Below are 19,206 nucleotides of genomic sequence, written 5' to 3' on the forward strand. Positions count from 1 at the left end.
CATTGTTAGTTATTTTTGGAACAAATATCTACGGTAAACAGTGGGGCTCCCAATTTTTCACGTTAAAATGCATGTTAAACAAAAGCAGTCAACTTTTTGCACAAGGATGACATTAAACAATTTCCACAGAACATTTGACAAAAAACAATATACTTAAAGAACAGTGCAGATTCAAGGTTTGGTGACAGAATGATGGCACAAACCGTAATTCTGTTACCAAGCTGTGCATCTGCACAGGCCATGTAAATGTGTTTTTGTAACATTTTCAGTTGAAATTGTTAGAAGTCGTCCTTGTGCGTGGAGTTTTATGGTTTAACTTTGTAATCATTGTTTTTAGTTTGAACTGCATTTTAAAGTGAAACATCTGACTCTCAGCCTCATTCTGTTATCGACAAATTGCTCAGTAGTAGAGTTGGGGAAGATCATGGTACAACAGAAAGCATTTTAGGAATCACTAGCACGGTTAAAATTGGCCTGTATGTGACATCACAACTGCCTATACATTTTCTAACCCACTATTATTTACATTAGGAAGCCTAAAATATAACCCATGTCTTTTTTGTTTCCTGCTTGGTGCACATTGTTTCCTGTCCTCTGTGTTTACAGTGGCAGTCCATTTCACTTGTGGCCTGGTAAGAGTGGCGCCATCGCCCCATGGCAGAGACCGAGAGAGACAGCGAGAGAAAGTTAAGATTAATGGGTGTTTACTGAGACCAGCAAAGGCTAAGAGACTGAGCCTGGCCATTTCTCTCCACTAAGATGACTGGGTCATCCACCGTAGAGTGTGGAGACACTGTGGGAGACGATGCAGGCCCCACTCCCCCGTCACATCAGTGTTCTGTATGATGGTCTTGCTTGTGGGAGACAATGCAGTCCCATGCTGAAACTGAGTTGGTTTGACATCAGACAGGGACAGGGTAATAGAGAGTGGAGGTGTAAGGCCTTATGTTTGAAATAATCTGTCTGGGTAGAAGTTGCCTTTATAGACCAACAAGCTATTTTTTCACTCAAACAAACTCATCCAGAAAGATCAATTCCACCAAGACTCATACTACTCCTTCTCACACCTAAAATCCAATTCATGTTCTATCAACCGGAATCCTCTTCCATCCAACCCTAAAAACCCATCTAACTCCACAGAGTGTTTTGGCCATTGTCTCTCAGAGCTCTCTGGCCCGGTTACAGAGTGTTTGGTTGTTGTCTCAGAGCTCTCTGGCCCGGTTACAGAGTGTTTGGTTGTTGTCTCAGAGCTCTCTGGCCCGGTTACAGAGTGTTTGGTTGTTGTCTCAGAGCTCTCTGGCCCGGTTACAGAGTGTTTGGTTGTTGTCTCAGAGCTCTCTGGCCCGGTTACAGAGTGTTTGGTTGTTGTCTCAGAGCTCTCTGGCCCGGTTACAGAGTGTTTGGTTGTTGTCTCAGAGCTCTCTGGCCCGGTTACAGAGTGTTTGGTTGTTGTCTCAGAGCTCTCTGGCCCGGTTACAGAGTGTTTGGTTGTTGTCTCAGAGCTCTCTGGCCCGGTTACAGAGTGTTTGGTTGTTGTCTCAGAGCTCTCTGGCCCGGTTACAGAGTGTTTGGTTGTTGTCTCAGAGCTCTCTGGCCCGGTTACAGAGTGTTTGGTTGTTGTCTCAGAGCTCTCTGGCCCGGTTACAGAGTGTTTGTGTCAGCCATCGACGCTGATGGATCTGTGGCCGGAGTGGTTGTGACAGATGGTGTCTCTGTAGGGACAGGAGGGGGTGTGGTGGCAGTCTGGTCAGGTCCCACTGTCGAGCCTCCAGATGATCACGGTCATGTTGACTGACCTGGACTAGGACACCTGGGTGCAGGGATGGGGGCAGTCAGTCTGGAATGTCATTTCACCTGGCTAGGCTTGTGAATGGATGTATGTGAGGTTAGGGGGGGAAATATGTACAGTATATTGCAGGTATGGGATGAATGGTGTATTCTCCTACATTGCAATGTTCTGCTTTTTGTCTCTGCGTCTGGGAGCATATGGGGGAAATGCACTGTGTACAAAACATTAGGAACGCCTTCCCAATATTGAGTTGCATCCCCTTTTGCCCTCGGAACAGCTTAAATTTGTCGGGGCGTGGACTCTACAAGGTGTCGAAAGCGTTCTACAGTGATGCTGGCCCATGTAGAATCCAATGATTCCTACAGTTGTCAAGTTGGCTGGATGTCCTTTGGGTGGTGGACCATTCTTGATACACACGGGAAACTGTTGAGTGTGATAAACCCAGTAGCATTGCAGTTCTTGACATGCTCAATCCGGTGCGCCTGGCACCTACTACCCATACCCTGTTCAATGGTACTTTTGTCTTGCACAATTCATGTCTTAAGGCTTAAAAATCCTTCTTTAACCTGTCTCCTCCCCTTCATTTACACTGATTTTGAAATGGATTTAACAAGTGACATCAATCAGGGGTCATAGACTGACCAGGTGAATCTAGCTGAAAGCTATCATGGATAGAGCAGTTCCTAATGTTGTGTTCACTCAGTGTATTTTTTAAAATATATGTTTTATTTTACTAGGCAAGTCAGTTAAGAACAAATTCTTATTTTCAATGACGGCCTAGGTTAACTGCCTGTTCAGGGGCAGAACGACAGATTTGTACCTTGTCAGCTCGGGGATTCGAACTTGCAACCTTTCGGTTACTAGTCCAACGCTCTAACCACTAGGCTACCCTGCCCCCATATGTACATGGCAATACATGAATATAGAGGATCTGCATGATATTTCCTTAAAAAAATATTTGTTAGCTCATCCAATGGTTTCCACACCATTATGTTGGCTTTCATGTACCCACTCTGTCAGTGGGTTTTCATAGTGTGGTCTTAATGTTTGTCACGACCATGCTTATAACCATTTGTGACTCTTTAACCCAACTCTCTTCCCTCTGTTTTGCGTCTTCAGGTTTTGAATGAAGAATGCGACCAGAACTGGTACAAGGCAGAGCTGAATGGGAAGGAAGGCTTCATCCCCAAGAACTACATTGAAATGAAGGGACACCCGTAAGTATGAGCCAACCTTCGATACAAGTTGCCCTATCTGAGTCCACATGAAACTGGAGAGCCAAAATGGCAGCGTTCACCGCCCCCAAATGACTTCATGTTTAACCTGGAGCTCAAAATGGGGGTATCAAATGTGAGGTTCTAATGTTGGTTCCAGTACTAGTTTGTCAAATGTCTTTTTTTCCAGAGGGCATTTATTTGTTACATATTGGAAGAAAAGTAACTTCATAGGCAGTTTTACTTTTCTAGTTCCCATGGTTAGAACCATTCAGAAGACACTGGAACCAGATTCTAGCAAACTCCTGTGGCTAGGATAAATGCTCCTCTGGTCTGAAGATAAGGGGGATAAAGTTCTCATGTTGCTGCTGTGGTCTGGAAGCTAGCCTGGAAGCGACCCTGCTTTCTAGATCTGATTTATGGGTTACAGGCCTCTGAGATCCATGTGGTCGCAGGGTTGTCGGTTTGGCAACTCAGAATCCCTCATCATGTGGCGTCGTCAGTCCTGATTCCAGAGTCTGTTTCTGCTGCGTCAGACCTATTAGGTTTTCCCCCACAATCACCCTCTGGCCCAATATAGCCTATGTGGATCTTTCTACATACAGTGCATTAGGAAAGTATTCAGACTCCTTTACTTTTTCCAAATTTTGTTACATTACAGGCGTATTCTAAAGTTTATTAAATCGTTGTTTTTTCACTCAATCTACACACAATACCCCATAATGAAAAAGCAAAAATGTTTTTTTTTAGAAATTTTGGCAAATGAATAGAGAGGAAATAAAATATATCATAAGTATTCAGACCTTTTACTCAGTACTTTGTTGAAACACCTTTGGCAGCGATTACAGCCTCAAGTTTTATTGGGTATGACGCTACAAGCTTGGCACACCTGTATTTGGAGTTTCTTCCATTCTTCTCTGCAGATCCTCTCAAGCTCGGTTAGGTTGGATGGGGAGCGTTGCTGCACACCTGATTGATGGAGTGCTGCAGAGATGGTTGTCCTTCTGGAAGGTTCTCCCATCTCCACAGAGGAATTCTAGAGCTCTATCAGTGACCATCAGAGTCTTGGTCACCTCCCTGACCAAGGCCCTTCTCCCCTGATTGTTCAGTTTGGCCGGGCGGCCAGCTCTATGAAGAGTCTTAGTGGTTCCAAACTTCTTCCATTTAAGAATGATGGAGGCCACTGCGTTGTGGGGATCTTCAATGCTGCAGACATTTTTTGGTACCCTTCCCAAGATCTGTGCCTCGACACAATACGGTCTGCCTTTTCAGGTGTGCCTTTTCAAAATCGTGTCCAATCAATTGAATTTACCACAGGCGGACTCCAATCAAGTTGTAGAAACATCTCAAGGATGATTAATGGAAACAGGATGCACCTGAGCTCAATTTTGAGTCTCACAGCAAAGGGTCTGAATACTTATGTAAATAAGGTTTTTCTGTTAATTTTTTTTATACATTTGCAAAAACAAATCTTTACTGTTTTCGGTTTGTCATTATGGGGTAATGTGTGTAGATTGATGAGGAAAAAATATAATTGAATGAATTTTAGAAAAAGGCTGTAATGTAACAAGGTGAAGTCTGAATACGTTCCGTATGCACTGTAGGCCCCATTGTTTCAATATGGGGCACCGTTTCTAACATGCTATATTTTGTGAAGAATATGACTTCAGCTGAGCAACAGGGCTTTTGTGTAACTGTCAGATAGGAGATGGATTGTACTGTAACTGTCCTACAGAAGCCCTTTCTACATAAACTTAAAGGTCACTAAATGGATCCTATTCTGAGGTAGCCACTAAATAGAGATGGATTGTACTTTATATTCTACAGATGCACACAGTAGCAAAGAGGGGCTCTGTCCTGTATAGTTGTCAGCTGTGTGAGAACGCTTTCCCCACCACCGCCACCTGCTCTCAGGGCTGTGAGGGCTCACACCGCAACCAATCAGATACAGAGAGCCCTATTATAGCAGTCAGGAAGAGACTGTCCATTAGCTTTAAGGATCCTATGACTGATTGGTCAGCTGGGCCTAAATACAAGAGGGAGGGAATCACCTGCTCTATAGAGGAGCAGCTGGTGGAGGAGGAGGGTCCAGGATAGCAGGCAGGCAGATGGTGGGGCTGGATATGAAGAAAAAAACAGTACTCCCTTCACTATTGGGCTGGCCTTGGCCTGGTTACATCCACCATGGTTGCTGTTACCATGCTGGAAAGGATCATGTGAGGAGAAGATGGCCAAGTCACAACAGTTTGGTTCAGCTCTATGGTGTGTAAAGGGCTTTGACTCCCTTATGGAAGCCTGGTAGCCGTGGATGTCAGTGCGACCACATCAAAGAGCAGCACTCCACCACAAAGGAGGAAGGACTGGGATAATAGGAGGATATCCACATTATCTCTCTACACACAGTGTTACTGTTACCTCAGGGTGTTACCTCAGGGAGATCAGAGCACTGTGGATGAGGGGGTTGGAGTTCTGTCATCCCTTAAGCTTGTTTGAGTGTGAACACCAGGCACAAAGAATAGCATTGCTAAATGCTAAAGACTTGTGGGTTGAAACCAATGGCCCAGAGGTCAATGTGTGTGTACACATGTAATGGACTGATGACAGCTACGAGTAGCGGAAGCTATCTTTACCCAGCAGGCAAAATTAGCCAGTGGGTATGTGGCTATCAACTTGTGACACTGTTTGAGGACTCTGCCCTGATGATGATACTGTATGTGAAATCTGGCTGGATTATCATTCCCTCATGAGGAACAGCTGGAGTTGATCAGGTCCTCTGGCTTTGTCATGTTGTCTGAGCTCACAAATGAACAAGCTAAGCGGCTTAGCGCTAGCACTCACCTGTACTGACATGATCTACTGCAGAGGCTGTGGCCATTGGCTAAGTCAAGGGTATGCTATCGCTAAAATAGGCTAAGCTATATGGCTAAATTAAGCTATATAGATAAATCTCAGGGTGTGTATGCTTTCACTGGAGATAGAGGCAAACATTGTGTGTTGCAACACCTTTGTTGGCACATTGTGACATAACACCTTTATCTAGACAGTAAAATTCCACACCTGACGAGTCACAGAAGGAAAGGGAGGTCCCACACACTACACCCATGCGCAAACACACACACAGTGACACACACTGTGTATGGCGTATCCATGGGTGTTGATGACTGACCGCTGGTGTTGGGCACCAGTAAGAGCCAGACAGTCAGAGCCAGAGGAGTAGGTAGCAGGTGCGGTTGGCATGGCAGCACACAGTTGTCATTGTCTCAGCCCAAGGCTCCACCAGCTCTTTTATCAGACCAGGAACCTCCCTGTAATTACAACCTACTAGGACAAATGCAAAAATACAAAATTAAATGGCCCATCCGTGCTCACTTGATTTCATTCTATTTGGCATGCAAAATAGATGCGATATTCTGATTTTAACATCATTGTTTAGTAGTGTTAATGGTCGCTATGCACTTCACTCACTCCTCCCCCACAGACACAACAACCACTACAACTGTCAATAAGTGGTCAGGTTTGAGGTCAAGCTCTGCTTAAGGCCATGTTTCCATGACATTGAGTCGCGCCTATGACCCTACGCTTTGATGTTACTCAAAAGGTCAACGTTAACTAGCTACCCGTCACAACCACACCACAATCAAATTCTGGTAAGTGCCGCTTTTCCTACAAATGAAGGAAAAACCACCCAGCTTGGTAGGGCAGGTTGAAACCATGTCATTTCAACCAGTTTTGCCAGCACTATTTTTCTTCTTAATTTGCAGTAAAACAGCACTTGTCACGGTTAACTTACAACTTGTTTTTATATCATTTTTAATGAGTTTTTTTGTTGTTCTGATTTGTGTCCCAGGTGGTTCTATGGTAAGATCCCCCGGGCGAAGGCAGAGGAGATGCTGAACAAACAAAGGCATGATGGGGCCTTCCTCATCCGAGAGTCGGAGAGCGCACCGGGAGACTTCTCCCTCTCTGTCAAGTATGTCACAAGCACACACTGTTTTATTGAACCTTTATTTCAGTTCAATCATTGTATAACTCATCAACCGATCATATCCCTTTCCCCTTTTTTATTCCTTTCAAATATTCACTTTTCTCCCATATCAGTCCTTTTAACTCTGTGCAAAGTGCTTTCTTTCTTTAAGCACAGCTCCCATCTTGGTTTGCGAGGGTGGCGTCTAGCCAGCTTGACCTGATAAGTGCTGACTGTTCTAAGTCAGTGACTGACCACCCTGTTCCCACTCTAGTCTTTATGTAAAGTCGCTGTGCAGATCTACAGATCCATATCAAGTTAATTGGCTGTGTCATCTCTGACTCACCTGGGGCTAACCAACAGTTATCTGCTACTAAAGCACTTTGGTCTCTGTCAGATAGCTCCGGTGTGGGCGCTGCTGCCTGTTATCAAAGCTTTGCAAGCTGGCACTTTCCCTAGTCCCAGGCTGTGTCTGCAGTAAGTAAGTGTGTGTGTGAGAAATGGAACCTTATTCCCTTTGTCCAGGCCAAAAGTTGTACACTCTATAGAGAATAGGGTGCCATTGTGGACACAGACTCCAGTTCAGCACTTACAGTAGGTGATAGTATATTATTCTTGTCGCTACTGCTACAGTTGCACTGTCCTAGTATCACAGCTGTGTACCAAACAACTGTCCCTGTATAATGCAATCTAATGAAGTATATCTTCTGTGTCAAAATCCCAAACTCATGGTATCACGCGGGGAGAAGGAAACTGGGCCATCTGGGCTTAAATCATTCATGAAAGCGCTGACACAGATGGTTATGAAACGATTGCCCACGTGATGTAGACTTAACAGTGTTTTGACTGCTGTTCTCAGTTGGTTACCACGGTAAATGTCAACAGTCACTTTCTGTTTTATTCTATACTTATCTCCCTATTCTCCTCCTCTTCCTCCTCCACCACAGGTTTGGTCATCACAGATCTGAAACGTTTGGACTGATGGAAGTAGTAGGGCGGTCACCTTGTTTAAACTTAACCAGTCACTTCTAGATCTATGCTACCTCTGCCCAGGTTTGGTAATGACGTGCAGCACTTCAAGGTCCTGCGTGACGGGGCTGGGAAGTACTTCCTGTGGGTGGTCAAGTTCAACTCTCTCAACTCCCTGGTGGACTACCACCGTTCCACCTCTGTGTCCCGCAACCAGCCCATCTTCCTCAGGGACATCGAGCAGGTCCCGCAGGTGAGGGGACACACACACACAGGGGACCTTCATCGATCATATCCATTTTCCCTTTTTCATTACTTTCGAAAAGCCACTTTTCTCCTAAACCACTCCTTTTATCTTATCAGTAACTACAAATGTTCTGTTTATTCTGTCCTTATCTCCCTCTTCTGCTTCTTCATCTTTTTCCTCTTCTACTTCTTCTCATCCTTGTCATCCTCCCCCCAATATACACACACAAATACATGTACGTACACACACACACACACACACACGTACAGTGCCTTCAGAAAGTACTCACACCCCTTGACTTATTCCACAATTTGTTGTTAGAGCCTGAATTTAAAAGTGTATTACATTTATTTTTTTCCTCACTCATCTACACACAATACCCCATCTTGACAAAGCGAAAACATGTTTTTAGAAATGTTTGCAAATGTGTTCAAAATGAAGTTCAGAAATGTCTCGTTTACATGGGTATTGACACCCCTGAGTCAATACTTTGTAGAGGCACTTTTGACAGCGATGACAGCTGGAAGTCTTTTTGGGTAAGTCTCTGAAGAGCTTTTCACACCTGGATTGTGCAACATTTGCCAATTATTGTTTTCAAAATTCTTCAAGATCTTGGTGGTGGTTGGTCATTGCTAGACAACCATTTTCAGGTTTTGTCATAGATTTATGTAGATTTAAGTGAATACTGTAACTTGGCCAATCTTACAATAGGTACCCTTTGCAGGGCATAGGAAAATCTATTCATAAGAAGACAAGGTGACCGCCTGGTCTTTGTGGTTGAATCTGTGTTTGAAATTCACTACTTGACTGAGGGACCTAGTCATTAAACAAAACACTATTATTGCACCCAGAGTGAGTACATGTGACTTGTTAAGCAAATGTTTACTCCTGAACCTATATAGGCTTGCCGTAACAAAGGGGTTGAATACTTATTGACTCGAGACATTTTAGCTTTTCATTTTTTTTTAATGAATTTGTAAAGATTTCCATAAACACAATTCCACTTTTAACATTATGGGGTATTGTGTGGACAAAAAAACCATCTCAATTTAATCTATTTTAAATTGAGGCTGTAACACAACAAAATGTGGAGAAAGTCGAGGGGTGTGAATACTTTCTGATGGTAATGTATGTAAACACAGCACTGCACATCAAACGGAATACCAGGGAAATCCTCATCTCTGACAATCATTTAATGAGATTGCGTCATGTAATCTCATCTAAGCAATCATGCAAAACACAGCTTAGCCGATTACCAGTGAACTACAGTTCACCAAGCAATTTCAGGCAAATAGCTTAATTGACTATGGTCTCAATGTTGGTTATGAGACAATAATAGAAGTAGAAATAGAATAGGTAGTTGGAAAAAAGGGTCATGTTCATTAGGCACCAAACAGAAGAAAACTGACTTTAACAGAGGGTCTACTACACAGACCAAAACTAAACACTTAATTTCCTATTCTGTTGCAAAGCGTTTCAAAACATTCTGTTGCGTGCCCTAATGAACACGATCCATGACTATGTCTTGGCTAACCTGCCCGACTACCCTCATCACGTATTCTAACCCATGTGTTTCTCCTCTCGTCTCTCCAGCATTCAACGTACGTGCAGGCGCTGTTTGACTTTGACCCTCAGGAGGACGGCGAGCTGGGCTTCCGACGCGGCGACTTCATCCAGGTCCTGGACAACTCCGACCCCAACTGGTGGAAAGGGGCTTGCCACGGCCAGACGGGCATGTTCCCGCGCAACTACGTCACGCCAGTCAACCAAAACATGTGATCATGTCACGCCCGTCAACCAAAACATTTGACTGGCTAAATGAATAATGACATGGTCCCCCATTGGCCCATTTACACTCCCTCAGGACTTTGAGGGACACTTCAGAAACACAGACCTAAATGAGGAATGGAAGAATGGGAAGTGGAGCAAAAACCCTGCAAAGACCGAGCGAGAGGCAGATTTCATTACTCAGACTCTACAGTTGACTGTGGATTCTTTGATGCAATGAGGGAGACACACGGAACAGAGATGCATTGCAAAGGAACCTAAGTTGGAGTAAAAAAACAAACAAGGGATCCGGCTACAGCTCGACTCCGGCACCGGCCTCCCTTCCTCCTGTACCTTTGTTTTCTTTCTTTACGCATGACATCACCACTCTGTGTTTCAGTCTTAGACAAAGACAATGAAGATGTCAGAGACCAAAGACTCTTGTCTCGTGTGTTATTCATATCAACCCAGCTTTGGGCTCTCGGAGAAGGACCATGGACTGGAGAGAAATTCTATTGTTATCGATGTGTATGTATATCTATAAATATTTGTAGTTTGAGTTGTTTTAGTGTGGGGGTTTTTCCATTAATTTACTTGGTTTCTTCCCTATTTGTAGGCCTACATATTGTCGTTTTCTAGGATCATATTCATTTGGTACCAAATGGAAGGAAACCGATCCAAACAGAGAGGGAACTACCTGAACGGAATAAGAAACACTAATTTGAGTTTTTCGTAGCAAAACGTTTTGTTACGTTTTTGAAACTGTGTGCACTAATTAATATGACCCAGATCATGCACAGAGTCTCAGATAAGAAGCTAAATGGTTTTTATGTGATCGGGAGTTATTCAATACAGGAAGAATATTTAAGGTGGAAATCTAATTTGGAAAAGGATTTCTACTTAGTTCTGGTATGAAAGCGGAAGCGCGGCTATCAGCTGGAACAAATGGTGTCCTTTTTGACCCGTTTAGACATGTAGGCGCTTTCTGCATTCTTCAATGTAGCCATCTTTCTCAATAAAATCAGAGACCATGATCTAGAGTTTTATGTCCATCCGCAATCAATAGACTTAACTGATGATGGGGCTGATTCAATATGACCTAAATGTAGCTAAATTGGGTTGAACGGGTTCTTTATGGAGATTGCTAGTGGTTGACTGGGTTGAAACGGCAGTATCCTTATCATTAGTTCTATGAAAGGTGTTGAATAGTGTACAGATGAGCGCGCTACACTCACTGATTTCACCCTGCGTTTGTGGAAGTTGGGTAGTGCCTTTTCCATCTGTTTTTTTGTCTCTCCAGGTTGACCAATGAGCGTTTTTTTAAAGCAGTAGATCAGAGATACGGTGACCAATACAATGTCTCCATACTCCACACATGCCGGCCATTGGTTAGGGGATACCTTATGGAAACCCCCGTCTGAATCTCTAAACCCATCTCAGCTCTGCGGTCTCTTCTGTCTCACTTTCAAGTATGAAAATTAGATGAAAGAGAAACATGTTTTGTGCCAGAGGGTGTTATGTAGTGTTTCCCCTGAGAAATGACTAAATGGTTTGATGTAAATGTGCAGTGTGGATCTATGTTTAACAGAAGGACATGCATATGACAAAGTCTTGTTTTGTCTGATTATGGGACGTATCAAAAGGGCTTTTGGATTTCTATGCGATTTTAGATGCGAACACATGATCTGTCGGTTTGGTTGCGTCTAAAGGGGGACATTTTTGACAGCGGGCGAAAAGAAGTCACAGAAAAGGTAGTTTAGCATTTCCTGAAAGAGGGGACAAAAGTGCTTGATCTGGGCAACATCTTCAGTATCTATCCTTCAGTCAGTGTCTGCTTGTGACGGAGGCAGAATGGAATCCTCCATCTTGATAAAAAGATTAAAGGACCAATGATGCTGACAAACTGACTGTAGATCAGGAGGACAAGCACAACGGGTGGGTCAATGACCTCTATTGAGCTTTGGGTCCACAACTCTACTTTGGACCTTTTTGAGAATCTTGAGGAGGACCTCAAATGCAAGGAATTTCATATGATCTCTCCTCCACTCTGCTTGTTATTCCCTATCTACACTCATTGATTTGAAAAACTACTCGAATATGCTTTATGGTTTGTTGAAGTAAAATGGCTGAAATACACAGAGGCAGGTCTGAAGGGATTATGCAGGGAGTGGACCATGCAAGTTTTTTTCAATGGTATTTCTAGCCTGCAATGAACTGCAATGAGCCATTCCAATGAACTGATACTACGATTGACTTGCAGGTATTTGAAAATGCAAGGGCGCGAGAAACCTTGCTTACGTGGTTTGTCTATGAACTGTAGCCTGGCTGTGTGTCACCTTGCTGTTGTTGCAAGCCCCCCTCCCATTCAAAGTTCATTATGTTAAAAAAAAAACACTTAAAAAAAAAAACAGTGTGACGCGTGTGTGTATTTACTTCTTCAGGTGTCTGTATTCTCAGTCAATCATATGACATGTATGACCCTAAAGCTTTCCTGACCATCTGATCTGGAGTATTTCCAAGTCGTGTCACGTGTTCAGGGGAAATTCCTGGACGTAGACCTTATGCGATTGCAAGGGTCAATGTTTCTGCAGGTTTTAGAGTTGAGACTGGTACCCTATTGGTTGCCTCTTAGCCTGGTTGAACCAGATTGAACGCTGCGTTCAGCATTCAGTCTGTTCTACCAGGCTAGTTGACACTACCAGATGGTGGATTTCGCTGCTCTCAATCGGCCTGATAAATAGTCCAAAACGTTGAAGTCTAATTACGCTGTCTATAGGTTCCTGGACAGCCTTGCACTCTCCTGTGGTCAATATTTACACACTCGTCAGCCATTCATGACAGTGTGAAGGCCGCTGGCAAGTGTACCATTCATTAAGCCGAGTTAAATAAGACAACGCTGCACTCAGCACTCACTATTGTTTCACTTCGGTGACAATAGTCTCCAGTCTGCTACCAGTATCCTTCTATGGTTTATTTCCTCGTTCACTCAATTGCAGCCGTCTGACTCGCGTTATTCCAGAGTGGTAATCATACAGTGGTAGACAGCTAAGACGATGTGATTGTTTACATTATGCTGGAAAGTCTTTATGTATGTCTATCTGACATGGTTGCTTTTATGTCATTTCATGATGTGCACGTATTAAAAACATTTATTATTTTTTACATTTCCGTTTTCAAACTGGAGGATGATGTGATGTCCCCTGATGTCTGTCACAGCATTTGATTTCCTTTGAACGTAGATCGACGACAGAATAATAAAACAATCACTATGAAGAAGCTACTGTTGTGACGTTGGTTACTTCTTGCTGTCGTGTATGTTTCAGATTAGAACAATCCACATTTTCTTATGAGGAAGTTTTACGCATAGAAATGAGAGCATTATGGGCCATTCAAAACTGTTTTTTTCAATGTAGATTCTCCATTTGAGAATGCTTTTAAATCCAGGACTAGGCCTCATCTGGGGAAACTGGCCCTGTATCTCTATGGTTACTCCACTATTTCACCACTTGAGCACAACAGTTCCTACAGAGAGCATGGAGGAGCAATGTAGCAGATTGGATGTGGGCTCTTATCATGGGTCATGTTTGGTTACACTCAACACCAAAAACTGTGACACAATGTTTCAAAAGAGAAAGATGCTGATTAACTGGGTGACATAAGTAGTCAGAAAATATGCCCAAGTCCTGATCTAAGATCAGTTTGACCTGTACCCACTAATGGTTACTATTAGAACTAGTCTAAGTTGTCTTATCCTAGATATGTGTTCACAGCCCAGACAGTCTGATATAGGGTCAGTAAAGACTTTTAGATGTGATCAAATGGACAGTGGTTGGGGGGTGGGGGGGGCTGATCCTAGATCAGCACTCAAACGCTGAGAAGCTTTATAAATACGGGCCCATAGGCTCCCTCTACCCAGTAGCGTTGCGTGGATAAAATCACCGGGGGAAGCCAAGCCAGTTAAAAAAAATAAAAAATGGTTCTGTGATAATCGCGTTTGTTCTATAACCTGTTAGGCCTACAGATCAATGTCAAGGCATATGAACTAAGGCTGAGACCGTAAGAAGACATATTGGCAGAATACATTCAACCACACCTGTGACGTCCACAAACAATTTTACATGTAACAAACCGTTACATGACTTACAGCAAGGTAATGTTTCCAACATTTTCAGACTACTAAACAACTATTGATTTAGAACCACAGTTACCGCAATTCACAAGGAAAACAGGAGCTGCCTTCACTATTCCAGAACCATTTCAACATCACCTAATCGCCTCTGCTTAGTCTAATCGAGTGACAACAAGATGCCCAAAACGTTTTAGTCCAATCAACGTAAGCCAAATATGTGGCTGTCCATGGAAGTGATTTGTGTGTGTGTGTGTGTGTGTGTGTGTGTGTGTGTGTGCGTGCAAGTAGAAGAAACATGTTGACTCACCCTACTTCCGCCATCTTCTTAATTGTTGCCTCAACAGTCTATGACACTGGCTTCCCTTGACACTTTATGTTGGTGCACCAGGACCAATTACAGCTGAGCTCACTCAGCCAAATCAGTGTTGAGCTAAACTATTCTTTAAAAAAAAAAATTTTATCAAGGGAGGCCAAATGGTCGTTGGCTTCCCTTGCATTCAATGCTACTGGCGGGAACAATGTCACTCTTTTTGACCAGACAGCATCCTATAGATACGTTTGGATGCTTTCTCCAGTGAGATACATTCCGCCTCTCGCAAATTGAAGGAAATTGATGAAACACGGGGAGACGAAAGTTACATTGTTTTGTATGTTTTTATTCTTGGCGCATTTTTGGCGGAAAGCCTGGCTTCCCTTGGCATCCATGAAAACACGCCCCTACCTCGAGTGTATGTATGTAATAGAGATTGTCTCTCCCTGGTTTGGGAGGGGTTGTCTCACCCATCCTGCTGTCAGTCATACGTATGACCCATCTCCAGATCAAAGTCAGTGTTTCGGGTGGAGGAGCCACTTCTCCCTGACATGAACTTCCTGTCTGAAACGCATGCAAAACCCCTACCGTTGCCTCACACTGGTTTCTTTGTCTGCTCTAATCTAATCTGAGGTTTTGATCTGTGTCTGTCAGACTGTGCTGTTCTTTCACACATTGGCACACCCCCGCTCAGTGTGTTCACATGGAGGATCCGTGGGAAGTTACTCACCTAGACAGGAGGGAAGTGAATGTTAAAGAAGAGGTTAACTGGTCTAACTAACCCAGTGCTCTAGTAGTCAACTATAGTGTAAATGTGACATGCTGTCTATCTATGATGTACATGCATTTGCATCATGGTACCCATACCATACTTGCATAATGGATGACCCAATGGCCCTATCTAGCGTTTTGCTCTTGTGAGGCTTTTGGTACTCTGGCTCTTTCTAGCAAGGCCGGCAGGTGGTCATAGATTATATACTGTGTTATTAGCGCCATCTGCTGGCAATACAACAATTATAGTACAAAAACACCAAACACCAACCACTGCAACAACAGAAAAGATTTAACTGGTAACTAATTAAGTGAAACCTTTTCTAAAAACTGTAAAACGATAATACATTATGAATCTTGTGTTTTTGTGCACCCCCCCCCAAAAAAAAAAAGAACACTACACCCTATCTCGCAAGAGGACACACCGCATGTGCAATGCTCACCAGCATCAATCCTCAGGAAGAAGGGGTGCTGAGGGTGCAGCAGCACCCCCTGAAAAATCTGAATAAAACACCTATATACAGTACCAGTCAAAAGTTTGGGATACATCTCATTCCAGGGTTTTTCTATATTTGGACTATTTTCTACATTGTAGAATAATAGTGAAGACATCAAAACTATGAAATATCACCTATGGAATCATGTAGTAACCAAATAAGTTTTACACAAACATGTTTTGTTTGAGATTCTTCAAAGAAGCCACCCTTTGCCTTGATGACAGCTTTTCACACTCATGTCATTATCTCAAACAGCTTCAAGAGGTAGTCACCTGGAATGCATTTCAATTAACAGGTGTGCCTTATTAAAAGTTAATTTGTGGAATTTCTTTCCTTAATGCATTTGAGCCAATCAGTTGTGTTGTGACAAGTTAGGGGTGGTTATCAGAAAATATCCCTATTTGGTAAAAGACCAAGTCCATATTATGGCAAGAATAGCTCAAATAAGCAAAGAGAAATGACAGTCCATCATTACTTTAAGACATGAAGGTCAGTCAATCTGGAAGATTTCAAGAACTTTGAAAGTTTCTTCAAGTGCAGTCTCAAAAACCATCAAGTGCTATGATGAAACTGGCTCTCATGAGGACCGCCACAGAAAAGGAAGACACAGAGTAACCTCTGTTGATTATATGCTATTAATTGCACATGTCACTTCAAATGTCTTGGAACCGGTAACCCTTTTCACAATCACAGGAGTTGGCCTGTATGGATAGGGCTAAATCGAAATGTTTCTTACCGAAGAAATATGAGAAGCACGGAAGCAATTGAAAGGGAAGTTTAGAGATTATGGGAAAACTATTAGACCAAAGTTGGAAGACACAACAGTTCACCTGACACAGGACTGACTCCAAACATTACACTGTTGCTTTTATGTGCATTGTCACATATTTGTATTTATTATGAATCCCCACTACTCTTCCTGGGGTCCAGCAAAATTAAGGCAGTTTATACCATTTTAAAACATCACAATACTATCACAGATTTCACAACACTCTGTGTGACCTCAGGCCCCTACTCCACCAATACCACATATCTACTGTAACAAATCCATGTGTATGTATAGTGCGCATGTTATCGTGTGTGTGTGTGTGTGTGTGTGTGTGTGTGTGTGTGTGTGTGTGTGTGTGTGTGTGTGTGTGTGTGTGTGTGTGTGTGTGTGTGTGTGTGTGTGTGTGTGTGCATGTGTCTGTGCCAATGTTTGTGTTGCTTCACAGTCCCCGCTGTTCATAAGGTGTTTTTTAAAATCTGTTTTGACTTTAGTTCCCTCCAGGCCTGAGGGCACACACTCTCTAGTAGGCTTAAATTGAAGATGTGGCAAATAGGAGTGGCAATATCGTCTGCTATTATCCTCAGTAATTTTCCATCTAGATTGTCAGACCCTGGTGGCTTGTCATTGGTGATAGACAACAATACTTTTTTTCACCTCTTCCAAGTGGCCCCACCCCTCTCCAAAGTTTTCACAGTTCCTAAGTAATTTCAATACACTTTTATAACTCAAAGAAGTCTTCAACTATAAGGTGCTTTTTTGAGCTCTCCTACCTGTGCCGTTGAGGAACTAGAACAAGCCCACTTGTAGTTGTTGTGTTTGGAACACAGCCCTGCATCCCCACCATCACACAATTGCTGTTGTTTAAGCAATCCAAAAACATACCATTATAAATCGCAATCTGGGTCAGATGGGCATCATTTGAAAGTCTGTTCTATTGCCAACATGACTAGTTAAGTTATGAAATTCGATCTTACAATGTTAGGCTTCCACCTGGTAATTCATAGAAACAGGTCGTGATTTTGGTGCGCATTAAAAAGGAGGCATGCGTGCATTCAGGTGTGTTCTGCTGCCAATTTCCCTCACAATAGACTCCTTCGGCTCATTCTGTTTTCGAGCAACTCGGGGTAGGAAGCCATGTCACCTTGTAACTGTACCTTGGTTTCTCAAATGATTGCCTCGCCTGGTTCACCAACTACTTCTCTGATAGAGTTCAGTGTGTCAAATCGGAGGGTCTGCTGTCTGAACCTCTGGCAGTCTCTATGGGGGTGCCACAGGGTTCAATTCTTGGACCGACTCTCTTCTCTATATACATCAATGAGGTCGCTCTTGCTGCTGGTGAGTCCCTGATCCACCTCTACGCAGACGACACCATTCTGTATACTTCCGGCCCTTCTTTGGACACTGTGTTAACAACCCTCCAGGCAAGCTTCAATGCCATACAACTCTCCTTCCGTGGCCTCCAATTGCTCTTAAATACAAGTAAAACTAAATCCATGCTCTTCAACCGATCGCTACCTGCACCTACCCGCCTGTCCAACATCACTACTCTGGACGGCTCTGACTTAGAATACGTGGACAACTACAAATACTTAGGTGTCTGGTTAGACTGTAAACTCTCCTTCCAGACCCATATCAAACATCTCCAATCCAAAGTTAAATCTAGAATTGGCTTCCTATTTCGCAACAAAGCATCCTTCACTCATGCTGCCAAACATACCCTTGTAAAACTGACCATCCTACCAATCCTCGACTTTGGCGATGTCATTTACAAAATAGCCTCCAATACCCTACTCAACAAATTGGATGCAGTCTATCACAGTGCAATCCGTTTTGTCACCAAAGCCCCATATACTACCCACCATTGCGACCTGTACGCTCTCGTTGGCTGGCCCTCGCTTCATACTCGTCGCCAAACCCACTGGCTCCATGTCATCTACAAGACCCTGCTAGGTAAAGTCCCCCTTATCTCAGCTCGCTGGTCACCATAGCATCTCCCACCTGTAGCACACGCTCCAGCAGGTATATCTCTCTGGTCACCCCCAAAACCAATTCTTTCTTTGGCCGCCTCTCCTTCCAGTTCTCTGCTGCCAGTGACTGGAACGAACTGCAAAAATCTCTGAAACTGGAAACACTTATCTCCCTCACTAGCTTTAAGCACCAACTGTCAGAGCATCTTACAGATTACTGCACCTGTACATAGCCCACCTATAATTTAGCCCAAACAACTACCTCTTTCCCAACTGTATTTAATTTATTTATTTATTTTGCTCCTTTGCACCCCATTATTTTTATGTCTACTTTGCACATTCTTCCATTGCAAAACTACCATTCCAGTGTTTTACTTGCTATATTGTATTTACTCTGCCACCATGGCCTTTTTTGCCTTTACCTCCCTAATCACCTCATTTGCTCACATTGTATATAGACTTGTTTATACTGTATTATTGACTGTATGTTTGTTTTACTCCATGTGTAACTCTGTGTCGTTGTATCTGTCGAACTGCTTTGCTTTATCTTGGCCAGGTCGCAATTGTAAATGAGAACTTGTTCTCAACTTGCCTACCTGGTTAAATAAAGGTGAAAAAAAAAAAATAATAATCAACCATAGTGATCATAAACACTAACTCTGTATATGACGTGAGTTTGATTATTTGGGTCCTAGTGTAAAGGGGGTACTCATCTGCATGTCACTCCCATTCTGAAGCAGAACATAAGACTGTGAATAAAGCCAGCCGCTGTTGAGCCTCAGACATGTCTGTTGCTCATTCACATTCACAAGT

At 43.1% G+C, this 19,206-nt stretch overlaps 1 protein-coding gene across 1 annotated transcript in view; it reads left to right on the plus strand.

The window, feature by feature from the left end:
* LOC124015715 (growth factor receptor-bound protein 2-like) overlaps positions 1 to 13,230 on the plus strand; it is a 33,423-nt gene extending 20,193 nt beyond the window's left edge. The window contains exons 3-6 of the mRNA XM_046331130.1: positions 2,909 to 3,006; positions 6,851 to 6,973; positions 8,021 to 8,189; positions 9,777 to 13,230. Coding sequence (XP_046187086.1) covers positions 2,909 to 3,006; positions 6,851 to 6,973; positions 8,021 to 8,189; positions 9,777 to 9,962 — 576 coding nt within the window. The 3' untranslated portion in view covers positions 9,963 to 13,230. The remainder of the gene's footprint in view (positions 1 to 2,908; positions 3,007 to 6,850; positions 6,974 to 8,020; positions 8,190 to 9,776) is intronic.
* The last annotated feature ends 5,976 nt before the right edge of the window (positions 13,231 to 19,206 follow it).

Source organism: Oncorhynchus gorbuscha, linkage group LG26 (genome assembly GCF_021184085.1).
Source record: "Oncorhynchus gorbuscha isolate QuinsamMale2020 ecotype Even-year linkage group LG26, OgorEven_v1.0, whole genome shotgun sequence".
Classification (NCBI taxonomy): domain Eukaryota; kingdom Metazoa; phylum Chordata; class Actinopteri; order Salmoniformes; family Salmonidae; genus Oncorhynchus; species Oncorhynchus gorbuscha.